Source organism: Panthera onca, chromosome A3 (genome assembly GCF_046562875.1).
Source record: "Panthera onca isolate mPanOnc1 chromosome A3, mPanOnc1 haplotype 2, whole genome shotgun sequence".
NCBI lineage: Eukaryota > Metazoa > Chordata > Mammalia > Carnivora > Felidae > Panthera > Panthera onca.
In genome coordinates, this window is record NC_138341.1 from 27,155,130 (window position 1) to 27,169,905 (window position 14,776).

The 14,776-nt window shown below is 39.9% G+C and overlaps 1 protein-coding gene across 9 annotated transcripts in view; it reads left to right on the forward strand.

The window, feature by feature from the left end:
* The window catches only part of LTBP1 (latent transforming growth factor beta binding protein 1), a 401,303-nt gene that overhangs the window by 258,693 nt on the left and 127,834 nt on the right, over positions 1-14,776 (forward strand). For 7 of the 9 annotated variants that reach the window (XM_060652208.3, XM_060652235.3, XM_060652189.3 and 4 more), the window contains 3 exons: positions 8,935-9,102; positions 11,852-12,079; positions 14,140-14,162. In XM_060652208.3, the coding sequence (XP_060508191.1) occupies positions 8,935-9,102; positions 11,852-12,079; positions 14,140-14,162 (419 nt within the window). The remainder of the gene's footprint in view (positions 1-8,934; positions 9,103-11,851; positions 12,080-14,139; positions 14,163-14,776) is intronic. The other 2 variants (XM_060652216.3, XM_060652269.3) reach the window with 1 other exon arrangement.

Below are 14,776 nucleotides of genomic sequence, written 5' to 3' on the forward strand. Positions count from 1 at the left end.
ACTGTTAACTTGGAATTTGGTCAAGACACGTTCTTGATGGACAGTATCATCTGTTCTTTTTAATTGTGCACCTCTCCCTGAGACACATAGATACAATGAAATATGGGCAAATGTAGGAAAGTAAAAATGACAGTCTCATTCATTACTTTCAGAATTCTGAGAGTTCATTGAGTCTTCTGGATAATTGTTACTAATCACTACTATTTTCTTTTAAAAAGTGTCAAATGCAGATTAGGAAATTTCACACGTAAGTTCCTTCTTCTGTATTCTTTCACAGACAGTTCTGATCACGAAGCAGACACTTAATTACAGGGCTTTTTTGGTGAGTGGTAAAATTAGACTGTAAGATGATGTTTCATACAAGGTACATTTGAAAACTAATGCAGGGATCTGGAAATTTCAGGCCAAAACTCACATTGTTGACAATATCCAGATAATTTAGGGATCATTTCTGGCTGATTTGAATTACATGAGTAAATATTTTAAATAGTTTCATAATTTTAAGTGTAAAAGATTTTACAGAGTTTGGATATAGAATTTGCTTTGAATGTTTGTTTTTTTTTCCTCTTAATTTAACTTGTAGTCTGGTTAAAATTACCAGACTGAAGATTGAAGATTAGGTGAAGTTGGAAAACTGGTCGCAAAGTGTTTTATTAAATTTTGACTAGATCTGATGTCTAGAGTTAAGGGCAGATGTCCAGGTTTTAATAAGATTGTAGAAATCTGCCAATGAGATTTTTGAAACACTTACACATTTCCTTAGCATTTATTTTCCCTGTCATTGCCCCAATAATACTGAACTTATTAAACAACCATCCATTCTTATTTGAAAAATAAATAATTCAATTTTATGGTTCAGCTACAACAGCTGAAATGATAAGTATTAAGAGAGGTTTGTTGCTGGTTAAATGCTCCAGTTTAGAGTTTGAAGTTAAAACCTGGGCTCTACACCAGCATTGAACGGGCAGATTTATTTCCCTATTCTCTGGATTTACCACATGTAACCTCACAGATGTGTGGAGTTCCTCAGGATTTGTGACTTGGGTCAGTCCAGCCTGATTGGTTTGTGAACTATATTTTGAAGAAATCAGTGGGGGAAGTCTGAAGACCGTTGAAAAGAATCAGGAAAGAGGGTGATGTTTACAGTGTAAGGGGAAAAATATTGAGGAGATGGTGGTGCCCTTAATAGTAATGGGGAGATAGCAGGAAGAGACTGGGGCTCGCACGTATGTTTACATGCACACATACATATACACGCACACACCAGACACACAAAGGCACCGAGCAAAGCCGTTGCTTAATGTTTGGAATGTATGTTTTTGAGAGGTATTATAAAAACAGCTGTGGATAGAGCAGGCCAAGCACAAGGAAGAGATTGACCACATTTGCTCAGGCAGCGTGAACTTTGGGCCTATCCAGGCTGTCAAAGCTGTGGCTGACTCTGTGAGCGCAAAGGAAGGCACTTGGCCATGGCCAGGGTTTGCCCGCCCTGTTCTCCAATGCACTGAAGTGAACACCCTCAGATCTCCTTGATTCTGGCCTAAGGTTGCAACCGTCTCGCTTTTCCTCCTTGCCTGCTCTCTGTCCTCGCCTTAGCAAAGCTCACAGAAGGAGAGCCAGTGGACCTGGCTTCTGCTGCCTCAGACCTCTGTGTCTGTGCCTTAGGCTGCTACAGCAGCATTCTTTGGACCTCCTCCTCTCTAGGGATGGGGAAAGGTGAAATTTCAGGATTTGTCAGAGCAAATCCAAGAAAAGTATAATAACCTTTGCAGTATAATAAGCTTCCTGACTTGCTCAGCTGCAATTTTCTTGGGAATTCGGGAGCTGCGGGATGAGAGCTGTGGTGGGTATCCCCTATAGGTTTAATAGAAAAATGCCCAGATGAAAGAACTCTGAGCCCGGATATTTGCTGTTTGATAGTCTTTTTGCCCCATGGCCTTGATGCCAATACACAGAAATGGAGGGTTGGAGAGAGATGCTCAGATGAAGCCACATTCCTTCTAAAAGCCGGTCATGTTTATGCCCATGATATCTTTTTACTTCCCCAACATCTTAATGAGGGATGTATTATTCTCATTTTACATATTAGGTAATTGAAGCCATGAGAGTTTACATAACTTCTGAAGATCCTACAGCTAGTAAGGGACTCTTGAGATTTAACAGTGGGTTTTGGGCCTCTAAGCACCCAAACCTAGTTCTAGATCAGGGGTGGGCAAGCCATAGCCCATGGGCCAAATGTGTTCCACTGTTTGTTTTGGTAATTAAAGTTTTATTGGAACACAGCCATGCCCATTCATTTACGTACTGTCTAATGTTGCTTTCATGTGGTGATGGCAGAGTTGGGAAGTTGGAGCAGAGCCAGTAGGGCCCACAGGGTCGAAAGTGTTTATTATTTTGCCTTTTACACAAGGAGTTTGCTTATTCTTGGGCTGTATCAACACTGTCTAAGAGAACTTTCTGTGATGATGGGGAATGTTCTGTATCTGTGCCGTCTGGTATAGCAGATGCTAGTCACATGTGGCCAGTGTGACCGAAGAATTAAATTTTAAATTATAATTCATGTACATTTTATTGAAGTAGTGAGGCATTAATGTCTCAGACTGCATAGTTCTAGATCATTGTTTTACACAGCTGATTGAGTAAATGACTGCTAGATCCCCTCCTTTCCCCCTGAAATGGCCTTTCCTTCCTGACTTAGTGGTTTTGGCCATGTGGCATTGTTTTCCAGGCAGTCGGGCTGGGAGCTTCTCTGCCAGTTTTGACTCTGTCCTCTCCTTTGGTCTCCAAGAAAGTTGTTAATCTTTGTAATCTGTCTTTTCTTTTTTTAAGTTTATTTATTTATTTTGAGAGAGAGAGAGTAAGGGAGAGAGAGAGCACGCAGGGAAGGGACAGAGAGAAAGGGAAAAAGAAACTTCTTATACAGGCTCCGTGCTGTCAGTGCAGAGCCCAATGTAGGGCTCAACCCTGTGATCTGTGAGGTCATGACCTGAGCCAAAAACAAGAGTCAGACACTTCAACTGAGCCACCCAGGTGCCCCTGTCTTTTCTTTCCATCTCTTCTGTGGCCGTCCTAGCTCAGGTCTCTCCCTTCCCTCACTTAGTGATCTCGTACCACTGTGTTCTGGGGGTTAGACAAACATGTCTGTGCAAAGTGTTTGCCCCCACATGATAACAGTAACAACAAAAACCAAAAACCAGAGCAGTAATATCAGCATCTTTATTGTGCACTTAATAAATGCCAGGCACTGTGATGAACACTTGATACAGATTATAATACTATGATAGATAAAATACTTACCAGATGTCCGTGAGGTTTCTGTCACTATTCTCTCTATTTTAGAAATAAAGAAATGGAGGCTCGGAGGGGTTAAGGATCTTGAGAAAAGTCACACAACCTTTAAGTGGTAGAGCCCACGCTGGAAACTGGATCTTACTCCACAAGCCGAGCCTCTAATCAGGCAGAAGAAACCAGTCTGAATTGACAGGAGCAAGTCCTTTATTTAAGGAGAGCTGTTATTTAGTCTCACTTGCCACACCGTAGAATAGATGCTGTAACTCTGCCCTGTCTCTGGAATCATGGTTTCTTTTATTTTGGTTCTCCCAGAATTTAATAGCACATTTTCCCACAAGGGTGCCCGGTGGTTCTTATTTCAGCAAATTCATCTCTCAGACTCCTCATGACACTTTACCTGCCTCTCAGCCCTCGTCCTCTGTAGGGTTTTAAGCGTTAACGGGATGAAACTCTAATGTGAAATTTCATCCAAGAGACGAATGAGGATATCAGGGGTGTTGGGGGAGAGGGGAACAACCAATATACATGCCATCTTTCTGAGTCTTTTATATTTTTCAGCTTCCTCTAAGTGGCAGATTAGTTTATATCTGCTTTAGGATACTTACCATTCATCTGTGGAAGCATGTCTTTGAAAGTAGGATCAGAATTTATCGTATAGCCCTGTAATTAAGTTGCTTGGTATGCCACTGGGGAATCCAAGTGAGAGAAACGTACCATCTTTCTGTCATAGTGTGTTGTGTGACTTTCACCATCAGCACTGGCTGTTTGGTGATGGTTGGTGACTAAGGTATGGGGCTGTATGCGTATATTACTTTTGAAGATTTCTAGATCTCTAGCTAACAAAAAAAAGATACATCTTCTTGACTGATTGATGTGGCATTTCCAGTAGGTTTTACATGCCTGAAGGGTTTCCATCTATTTGGAGTACCTGAGTTTTTCCACCTTTATCTTAGCAACCCATCTTGGAAGAATATAACCTGCAAAAACCACTGTTGGAGCGTGTCTGCGTTTTGGAACCTGTCGGCATGTTTGTTACTGCTACTCTGTACCCGTTCCCATACCCGTTTCCACTTATTCTTTAGAAATCTTTGGGCATTACCGATTTTTTTTAGTGTAGCCTAAAACTTTATGACTCGAGAATATATGATCACGTGTACCATATGTTAAAATAAGTGTATGTAATGAATTCTCCTTTATGATTAGTCTTCCAATCTGTAATGAAAGGGACTCAGCTTCGTAATTCAGAGCACACTGTCTATGGATTAATGCTGTCACGTAGACTAGAATGTGAAAATGCTAGCGATCTAACAAAATAAGTGGAATTGCCATATGAGAGATCGGAAATGATAAAAGAATGACAGGTAATCTAGGTGTTAAAATAGGAGTGGTTTGAAAAGGCATACTCTGTTACAAATCTGAGGCATAAATGAACACTTTTTGGTCCATATAGTTGAAGATCAAAGAAAATTTGAATCATGGGAGCCTCAGTGAAATTGATGTATGGAAGCTGGACCGTTTCTTGGTTTTCTTCCAGCTCTGAAGGAATAATTTTTTTCATTAGTTTCTTATTCTTATATGTAGTTGGGATGAGCCAGAATGTCTAGTTAGAACATGGTCTGCACACCCATGCTCACCGACAATTGCTGCGATGACCATAAGCCAGTGATTTCTCTTACTTCCCTAACAACCCCCACTTGAAATGCTTTGGAAGCTGTCTGATGGGAGGACAAAAGTCTATAGATGATTTTTGGTGTGAAATGTTTAGAAAGAATTAGTTCACTGGACTTCTGTCTTTATACTCCAGATGATAAAATGCCTAAAGTTTGTGTGGTGTGTGTGTGTGTGTGTGTGTGTGTGTGTGTGTGTGTGTAGTGCAAGAGACCTCAACAACTATCACCTCACTTTGCTTAACAAACAATGTCTTACAATTCATAGTCATGCACACCTAATAATCTGTAAAAAACTAAATTGTTGATGTGGAGTTTTACTTTAATTTGGCGGACAGACATGGTAGTAGGTTCCTTCAGAGTAGAGTCCCTGGGGGACACCTGGGGGGCTTAGTCGGTTAAGCATCTCACTTTTGATTTCAGCTCAGGTCATGATCTCATGGTGGTGAGATCAAGTCCCACATCAGGCTCCATGCTGATAGTGGAGCCTGCTTGGGATTCTCTCTCTCCCTCTGCCTCGCCTCCCCCACTCTCTCTGAAAATAAACTTCTCTAAAAAAGACATCCAGATGGCCAACAGGCACATGAAAAGTTGCTCAGTGTCACTCCTTATCAGGGAAATACGTATCAAAACCACCCTGAGATATCACCTCACGCCGGTCAGAGTGGCTAAAAAGAACAAATTAGGAGACTATAGATGCTGGAGAGGATGTGGAGAAACTGGAACCCTCTTGCACTGTTGGTGGGAATGCAAACTGGTGCAGCCACTCTGGAAAACAGTGTGGAGGTTCTCAAAAAATTAAAACTACATCAACTCTGGACCCAGCAATAGCACTGCTAGGAATTTACCCAAGGGATACAGGAGTGCTGATGCATAGGGGCACTTGTACCCCAATGTTTATAGCCACACTTTCAACAATAGCCACATTATGGAAGAGCCTAAATGTCCATCAACTGACGAATGGATAAAGAAATTGTGGTTTATATACACAATAGAATACTACTTGGCAATGAGAAAGAATGAAATATGGCCTTTTGTCGCAATGTGGATGGAACTGGAGAGTGTTATGCTAAGTAAAGTAAGTCATACAGAGAAAGATACCATATGTTTTCACTCATATGTGGATCCTGAGAAACTTAACAGAAGACCACGGGAGAGGGGAAGGGGAAAAAAAAAGTTACAGAGAGGGAAGGAGGCAAACCATAAGAGACTTAAAAAACTGAGACTAAACTGAGGGTTGATGAAGGGTGGGAGGGAGGGGAAAGTGGGTGATGGGCATTGAGGAGGGCACCTGTTGGGATGAGCACTGGGTGTTGTATGGAAACCAATTTGACAATAAAATTTCCTATTAAAAAGAAAAATAAATAAATAAACATTAAAAAAAAGTAAAGTCCTTGGAGACTTTAGGGGAGACACTTTGAGGGTAACAAGGATGACACCTAATCTGGTATTAACTACCCCAGAGGTGCGGGTGAGGTGGATACAAGGACGTGAGTGTGGAGAACTAAGTGGAAGGGAGTCCATGTCACCATTAGCCAGCATCATGGATTTGAGGAAACTCTCTGCCGTGTCCTGAATGGCCCTTGTTCCCAGGATCTAGAACTAACATTAATGCAATTAGTATTATAAGTAAGCCCTACCATATGTAAACTAGGCTCCTGTGAGATGGCCTGACATTGTTTCTCTGAAAACATGTGTTGTAACTTTGAAATAATTTGGAGAGGAATTTTTTTAGTAGAATCTCTTAGGAACTGATTATACTAGAACTATGACCTATAGGTGTATACACACACACACACACACACACACACACACACACACACACACGATAACATTAGTGATGTTCGGTCATTCTAGGGATTTATTATCCTTTTGGGGATGATAACCATACTTAAATTGTCTTTTATTTTGCTCTGTGATCTTTTATCAGTCTTGCACAGACTCCAGAAAGTAAGTAGGAGAAGGGAGAGGAAAAGACTCAAAGTTCTCCCTCTTAGCACTTTTTTAGTAACCTGGACAAAACTGGCCTGACTAGACTAAATTACTGTGTTAAGTTCTGAAGCTTCAGGAAGGTCTCCTCTGCTCCCTTCAGTCACCTGTTCCCATATTCCAATTCTCCAGTATTGCTATTTTTAAGTATCTTTACTTTGTTCATATTCTACCACTAAGCAATGTACAAATGCCCTTGAGAGAATGGAGATACCTACTTTTATTTTCAAAAGAGTGGCTGACAAGTGCCTTGTGTCTACTCTGTACTAAAGGTTTATTAGCATATGATATTTCTAATCTGCACACTGAGCCTATCGTCTATAAGTGAGGGTTATTGAAGCTCACCAGTGGATTAGGGTTCTTTCCAGAGAAACAGAACCAATAGGGCTGTGTGTGTGTGTGTGTGTGTGTGTGTGTGTGTGTGTATGCATGTGTGTGTATAAAGAGAGCGATTTCAGAGGAATTGATTCACATGATTTTGGAGACGAGCAAGTCCAAAATCTTCAGGGTAGGCTGGTAGACTGGAGACCAAGGGAAGAGTTAGTGTTATAGCTTGATTCTGAAGATAGTCGCTGGCAAAATCCCTTCGTCTGGAGAGTTCAGTCTTTTTCCTCTTAAGACCTTCACCTGTTAGGATGAGGCCAACCACATTCTGGAGATAATCTGTTTTACTCAAAGTCTACCAACATAATTGTTAGTCTCATGTATAACATACCTTCCCAGCAACTTTCAGACCTGTGTTTTGACTGAATACCTGCCTGCTGTGGCCAACTGAGCCAAAAGATCCAATTAACCATCACAACCCCAGTGACTTCTATAGGTTGTATTCCTGGCAAGAAATGCCATGAGAATCCAGGTCTGTCTGGCTCTAAAAACCTTTGCTCTTTTCACTGTGCTGTAGTACCTTAATTTGATCAGGTTGTTTCTTACAGCATCTTAACAGAGATGTCAGTCCTTTTGGAATGATTGAAAATTGAGATCTGAGCAGGAGAGGAAGGTGATCTGGAAGCTCCAGGTGCTAGAGGAGTTAGTTAAAGGAAAGGTACATGGGAAAAACCTCATCTGGACAGGGATACAGTAGAGAAGAACTTTGGTTGGGATGGGGGAGGGATCAAAGGGAGGACAATCAAGCTTGGTCTGTTCAGCCCATTGACTTGGCCTGGAGCTGACTCTGAAGAACATACTCCATCCACATTTACATTAGAAAATGAACTTCTCGAAGGCAATATTGTATCTTATCCTCATCTTTGCCTTCTGTGCTCACTTGAGTGTCTAGCTGTTGGATTTGGATTAATGCAGTTTGATCAATAAACTGAGAGTAGAAGATTCAGGAATAGGATTCAGGTATTGGATGATTATGGGCCGGTGTGCTTTTGCAGTGTTTTCTAAGGGACTGCACCCATCGTTGCCTTCTCTGGTGTGCTGTCTTGTGTAGTATGGCAGGTCAGAAGCTGCTCCCTGCCTCTTATATGCTGTTGACTGGCTTACAGTGACACCTGATGAGGCCTCACAAGCTCTCCCTGCCCTCAAAGTGAGAAGGGCAACAGCTGTCTTTTTCAGCATCAACTATGTTCAGTTCCTGATTTTCACAATGCCTGGCTGTTTGCCAGATTCTGCCCTAGAACTACCTCTGTTATGGCTAAATACAGGAAAACAAGTGATTTTGATAATAGTTACTTAGATTTAGTTGGGCAGCTGATTTTGGCCAAAGTGGTTTCTTTCTACTTCATGCACACATACCTGATCTAATGCTTGCTAAATTGGAAAAAGGGACCAGATAAGAAGAGGGACACTCGGGGCCCTGATTCTAAAACTTGTTTGGTAAGCTGACTCTAAATCAGGAAAGGTGATGCCCTAAATCTACACAAATTTATTCTGAAATACGGTTTCTAATCCAGAACTTAAGGTTCAATTTACTGTGTCAAGAAAAGTCAATCTAGTCTTTGTCGTTTCTTGGGTGACATCAGGCCTTATCTCTCTGCTTCAGCGGATACCCCTGTGATCTCTGAAGAGAAAGGGCCCTGTTACCGACTTGTCAGTTCCGGAAGGCAGTGTATGCACCCTCTGTCTGTTCACCTCACCAAGCAGCTCTGCTGTTGTAGTGTGGGCAAAGCCTGGGGCCCACACTGTGAGAAATGTCCCCTTCCAGGCACAGGTAAGTCATGTCCATCTGTACGCTCATATTCCTTCCCAGCCACGCAAGGACACAGGAGGACTTTGGCAACTTGGTTTATTTTTGGTTTCTGACTTTTAATTTACTTTTTAATAATACAATGGGTTTCTATCAGTTTGTACAAACCATGACCATAGAAGGTTGAATCAGTGGGAAAAAATGACATGCAAAGTGATTTTCCTGTTTCTTTGTAACATTAGACTTCCTTTTGAATGTTAAGAAAAGCCATTACTTTCTATCCTCATCTTCTCGGACCCAAAGTCTGCTGTTCAAAAGTACAAAGAGACCAGAGGCCCTGCTGGGCCATGCACTGTCGTAATGCCTGACCGCATGTCACGTGCATGGAAACGAGACCTTGTACGGGTTGACTCACTTGCTCATTTATTGAACATGTGCTTGTCAGTTTCTCCAGTTGGAAATGGAGGGAATTATAACCATGATTGAATTTGTGCTCTGAGAATTAATAACTCAAGGGCAGATCCTGCCAGTGCACCTAGGAATTTCTGAGTCAGAATATTAATAGAAATTGATTAATTCTTTATACTTTAGTTTGGTGCATATTTGCCCAATATCCTGAAAGAGTAAGTATATTTCTCTCAGTGTCTTGCTTATGCCAAGGAATCCTCACCTTCTCAAGCAAGATCAAGTAGGATTAAATGGAAGAGAAAGAAACACACCCTGCAAATCCGGGCATGGTATTATCAAGGGAGGAGTGGCACCTAGTTCATTGGCACATGGTGACCATAAAAAAAGTCTAGTCAAGTGCTTATTTGGCAAGATGCTTCCCACCTAGGGAAGTGGAGAAACTCTCACAGGACTATGTCTCAAAGCTGTTGCTTACACAGCAGCAGACAGGGTTTAAATATAAATTTAAATCTCATGGTCCACCTTTGTTGGTGATTAGGATCGGAAAGAATTGGTAAGGCAGAGGATAGTATAATGTTGATCGTATTTTGATAGCCTGTATAATTTTAGACACCCACAAAATAGCCTAGTATTCTCCCTTTGGGATCTGAACTACTGATTATTATAAAATAATAATCCATGAAATAAACTATCTTTGTAATTTATAGACCCATTTCTCTTCAAGTTCGGTTTTAATAGCTTTGTGACTCTTACATGAAGTGTAAATCAAGATGGTGAATAGAACACAGGAAGACTCTTTGATAACATCCAGCAACTAAATTTGAAAATAGCATTAAAGACAAACTTTTTGTACTTAACCAATTTTTGGTTAATTTGGTGATTTTCACAACATTTAGTTCATTAATACTGAAAATATTTGATCAGAAAACATGTCTTCTTCTGGAAACATCTGTTCTTTCAAGTAAGAATTGTATTTCATAGTTAAATTTAAGAATGAAGTTCTGCCATTTAATGTGTGATCCTTAGAAAAACAATGTTTTAGCAGACTTCAAGGAGTATTTTAGAGTTTCCTTTTTATTGAGAACTAATTTTAGGTCCAGAACATTCAATAGGAGATCTCTTGTTTAGTAGAAGTGAGAAATGACTGACTTTACTTTCAATTTGAAAAGTAGAAATATAAAAGTTGACCATAAGCTCCTTAGTGTCTGGGTTTGGTAACTTGCCTCCAACACCAACACCAAAGGGATTAGGTGGATTTTCCTCCTCAGGCCACACACTGCCTCGCCACCCCCGTCTTTCTCTTTTACTTATTCCTGGAGGTGATGCAGTGGAGGTTAGCAAATCCTATGTGCCCAGTCTACCTTTTTTTTTTTTTTTTTTTTTTTCTGAGTAGACAAGACCACTTTCCTGGCAAGGATAGCAGTCCCAGAGCACAGAACATCGCCTTGTCCTCTGGATAATTAAGCCAGCTGGTCAAAGTCAGGCTGTTGCCCACTCGTCTCTTTTTTTGAAAATAACTCCATTTTCTGACTTGGCATGTTCTGTTGTTCTTGACTTCTTTCCATCATCTCTTTAGTGTGTTTTAACTTTGCTGGATTCCTTGTCACTATCCTGAGACTCACTGTTCAAAACCACTTCCCCTTTTCAGTCCTTCTTAACCAACCTCACCATATCAGCTGATATGCTCCATTCTGGCTGAGTCTGTGATTTGGAAACAAGTTATGAAAGATTCCAGCGCCTCATTTCCCTGACTAGTGATGTATTTTTCTTTTTTAACCTTCTTGCTAATCATCTAGCTTAGACATTACTGAGTTCCTTGTTAATAACTAATGAAATTACACCAAAGCAGGAGGAAAAGAAGAAAGCCTGGTTTTTGCTGATCTTACACACACACCCCATGATATATATATATATAATATATATTAAAATCTTTGATACATAAAAATCTCCTGATATATCACATATATATGATATATGATACAGAAAATTACATATATAATATGCATATATAATATCTCCTAATTAGTCGCTGATCTATATAATATATATAAATATATGCTTCCTATATGCTGTATATGCCATATATATATATATGTGTGTGTGTGTGTGTGTATATATATATATATATATATAACTCTGATAAGGAATTAACAGATGGAGAAATACTGAGTAAAACAAAGGGTTGGGTTTTTTCTGTAAATATGCAAATTTAACAAATTCAAGCATTATGCATCTGTTTTTGAAGTTTTTGAATGTAACTATATTAATGATGGTTTATTTAAAAAATACTCATCATGATATTTTCCTCTGTATAAGTTTGCACTTTTAGATTTTTAAAAGGAATATTTTCCCATCCCAAATCTAGCTGCTTTTAAGGAAATCTGTCCTGGTGGAATGGGTTATACGGTTTCTGGCGTTCATAGACGCAGGCCAATCCATCACCATGTAGGTAAAGGACCTGTATTTGTCAAGCCAAAGAACACTCAACCTGTTGCTAAAAGTACTCATCCTCCACCTCTCCCAGCCAAGGAAGAGCCAGTGGAGGCCCTGACCTTCTCCCGGGAACACGGGCCAGGAGTGGCGGAGCCAGAAGGTGAGAGTGGAAATAGATCATGGACCCAACCGTCTGTCTTGTGTGTGTTTGGTTTCCCTGTTAACACTCTTCGCGAACAGGGTTTTTAACCTCAGTACTATTGGTACTTCAGGATAATTTTCAGTGAGTAAACTCCTTGGCCTCTAACTTTTAGATACGCTACTAGCACCCTCCCCTCCGGTTGTTAGAGCCAGAAACTGTCCAGCCCAGCCAAACGTCCCTGCAGGCCAAAATGACCTGTGACTGAGGACCACGGCCATAGGGTAATATGTTCATAGCAGGTAACAATTTTCCAGGGTGATCTCAGGACCTGCTGGGGCCACTTTTTCTTGGTGTTTATTCCTGAAGGGTAATTTAGATCTTTGAGGGAATAGTCATAATTCATTTCTTTGTCTAGAAGGCCATTTAATAAATATTTATTTACTTTGCAAAGTGGAATCCACGGATTTAAAGAAGTTAAAGCATTGACTGAGCTTCCAGGAAATAGAGGGCAGCAGGCAATCAGGGATAATGGGAGGCAAGTGAAGGAAGACAGGAAAGTCCATTGAAGGGATCTTGGAAATTGCCTCATGCAGTCCTTCCATTGGCCTTCTGAGAAAACTGAGACCTAGAGAGGGGAGGGACATGGCTTGTCAGATGTCATGTGACGAGTATATAATGGGGCCAACGAGCACAGTTTTCCAAGAAGGCAGGTAAGGCTTTATATTTTAGAAGGAGTCTAGAGACAATTAACTTTGATTGTATCTCTTTATAAAAGCCAGCATGTTCAATACCTTGAGTATCTTTATTATAAAAATTCTCACCCCAGATAGAAGGAATAAAAATTTTAGATTTGTATGACATGTACATTGTCTCTAATGAAGCTTCTGTTGGCTTTTCACAGTTTATTAGGTCAGAATTTAGGAATGGATTTTGTGAGGAGAGAAGGTACCTAGGTTCTAGAGAGAGCTTTCTTCAGGTCTCTGAGTCTTTCTGTGTTCTCGGTCTGTTTCATTTCACTCTTTCACTCTGTTGTACTTCTTTGGCTAGGTAGAGCAGGTAGGACCTCACCGAGATTTGACAGTATTGACCCATTTACTTCTACACAGTAGGGGTCTCCTGGCCACATGTTTGCAACTACTCATCCTTTGCACAGGCAGGAGGAAATGGCCTCTGGTCCCAGATGCTGCCTCATGACTTTCTTGGTGGGTTAGGCAGGATGGACAGTTAGTTGACTTTTCCAACCACAAGAATAAAGCAGCAGCGATAAGCTATCAGGTACCCTGATTGCTTTGGGGAGTTAAGCATCTACCGAAATTGTACACTTATGTTTATGGAGACACTGATCAGTGAGGAAAAACCCCAGTAATCGTTGATCACAGGCTTGAGGAGTAATACTAAGGACTGATTAATGGGACGTAAGTTTTCTAAATACAAAGACACAACTACTACCTCACAACAATGTCATGACTGTTTAATATGGAATTTGTTCAACATATTAATGTTAATCTCTAATTAGATTTAATTGGCCTGTGATTTCTGTCCTCCTAATTTAGTTAGCTTATCTTACTGGAAGTTCTCTTAGTTCAATAAAGATTAGGAGGACAGTACCCATTCTTAGATCTCTTATTGAAATAAGTGGCTTTCTTTTTTAACATAAACATCAGAAAGTATTTTAAACATTATTTATTACATTAAGGATAAGTATGTGGCCAATTAATGAAAATGTTTGTTTTGTTTTGTTTTTGTGATATGGGATATTCCATAAAAGTCAGATTAGGCATAAAATAATGTGCCAGAAAGTGTTGTTTCCTTTAACTTTTTCAGTTAATGAAGGAGTTGGAAAGAATTTCATCGCATCTACCTGAACTCCTGTAGTTAAGGAATGATATAACATGGATAGTTTTTCTGTTGGTTGTGTGTAAAATTCTCCACAATGACCATAATTCTGCATTTTATTGAGTTTGATTCTTAATCCTTTTGGGGTGATAGTGGACTTCTATTGCTTTTTAAAAATATAACTGTTATGTGGTAGATTGACTTAAACTGTACTAATGTCCTTCTTTCTTTTCTGGTTTTAGTGGCAACTGCACCCCCTGAGAAGGTAATTTATTCATTGTTTTCAAGTCTTTTTTACCATCAAAATGATTTTCTTTTAGAATATGTATGGATTCTTTTTAGACTTAAATGTAGTAACATGTCTATTATTCATTATTTGGTTTGAGGAAATCTAGCATTCATTCATGAAACATTTATTGAACACCGACTATATAACTGGCACTATCCTGAGTGTTAGGAAAACAATAGAGAACAAAGCAGACAAAACTCCTTGTTCTCATGGAACTTAAATTCTAGTAAGAGAAGAAGGTGGGACCAATGGAATCAGAGGATTACACAGAATTCAGATCAACTCATGGCCTGGACTATGGATGGAAAGAAGGTGTTCTGACATGTTCATGCAACTGTGTATTCTCAGAGCACATATATGCTAAGCGAAGTACTTCTTAATTCAACTAAAATTTAACATGCGTGTTTGATTAAATTAGAATAAGACCAGAACTTACCCTTGTTAGGTAATAATCCAATCCAATACTAGAGTATTGGTTCTTAGAAATTTCCATCCAATATTAGAATATTGGTTCCTAGAAATTTCAGGGAAATATTTAATCAACTTGCTGGGGGTTTTTTTGGCATAAAATGGGACTATTAACTGTGAGA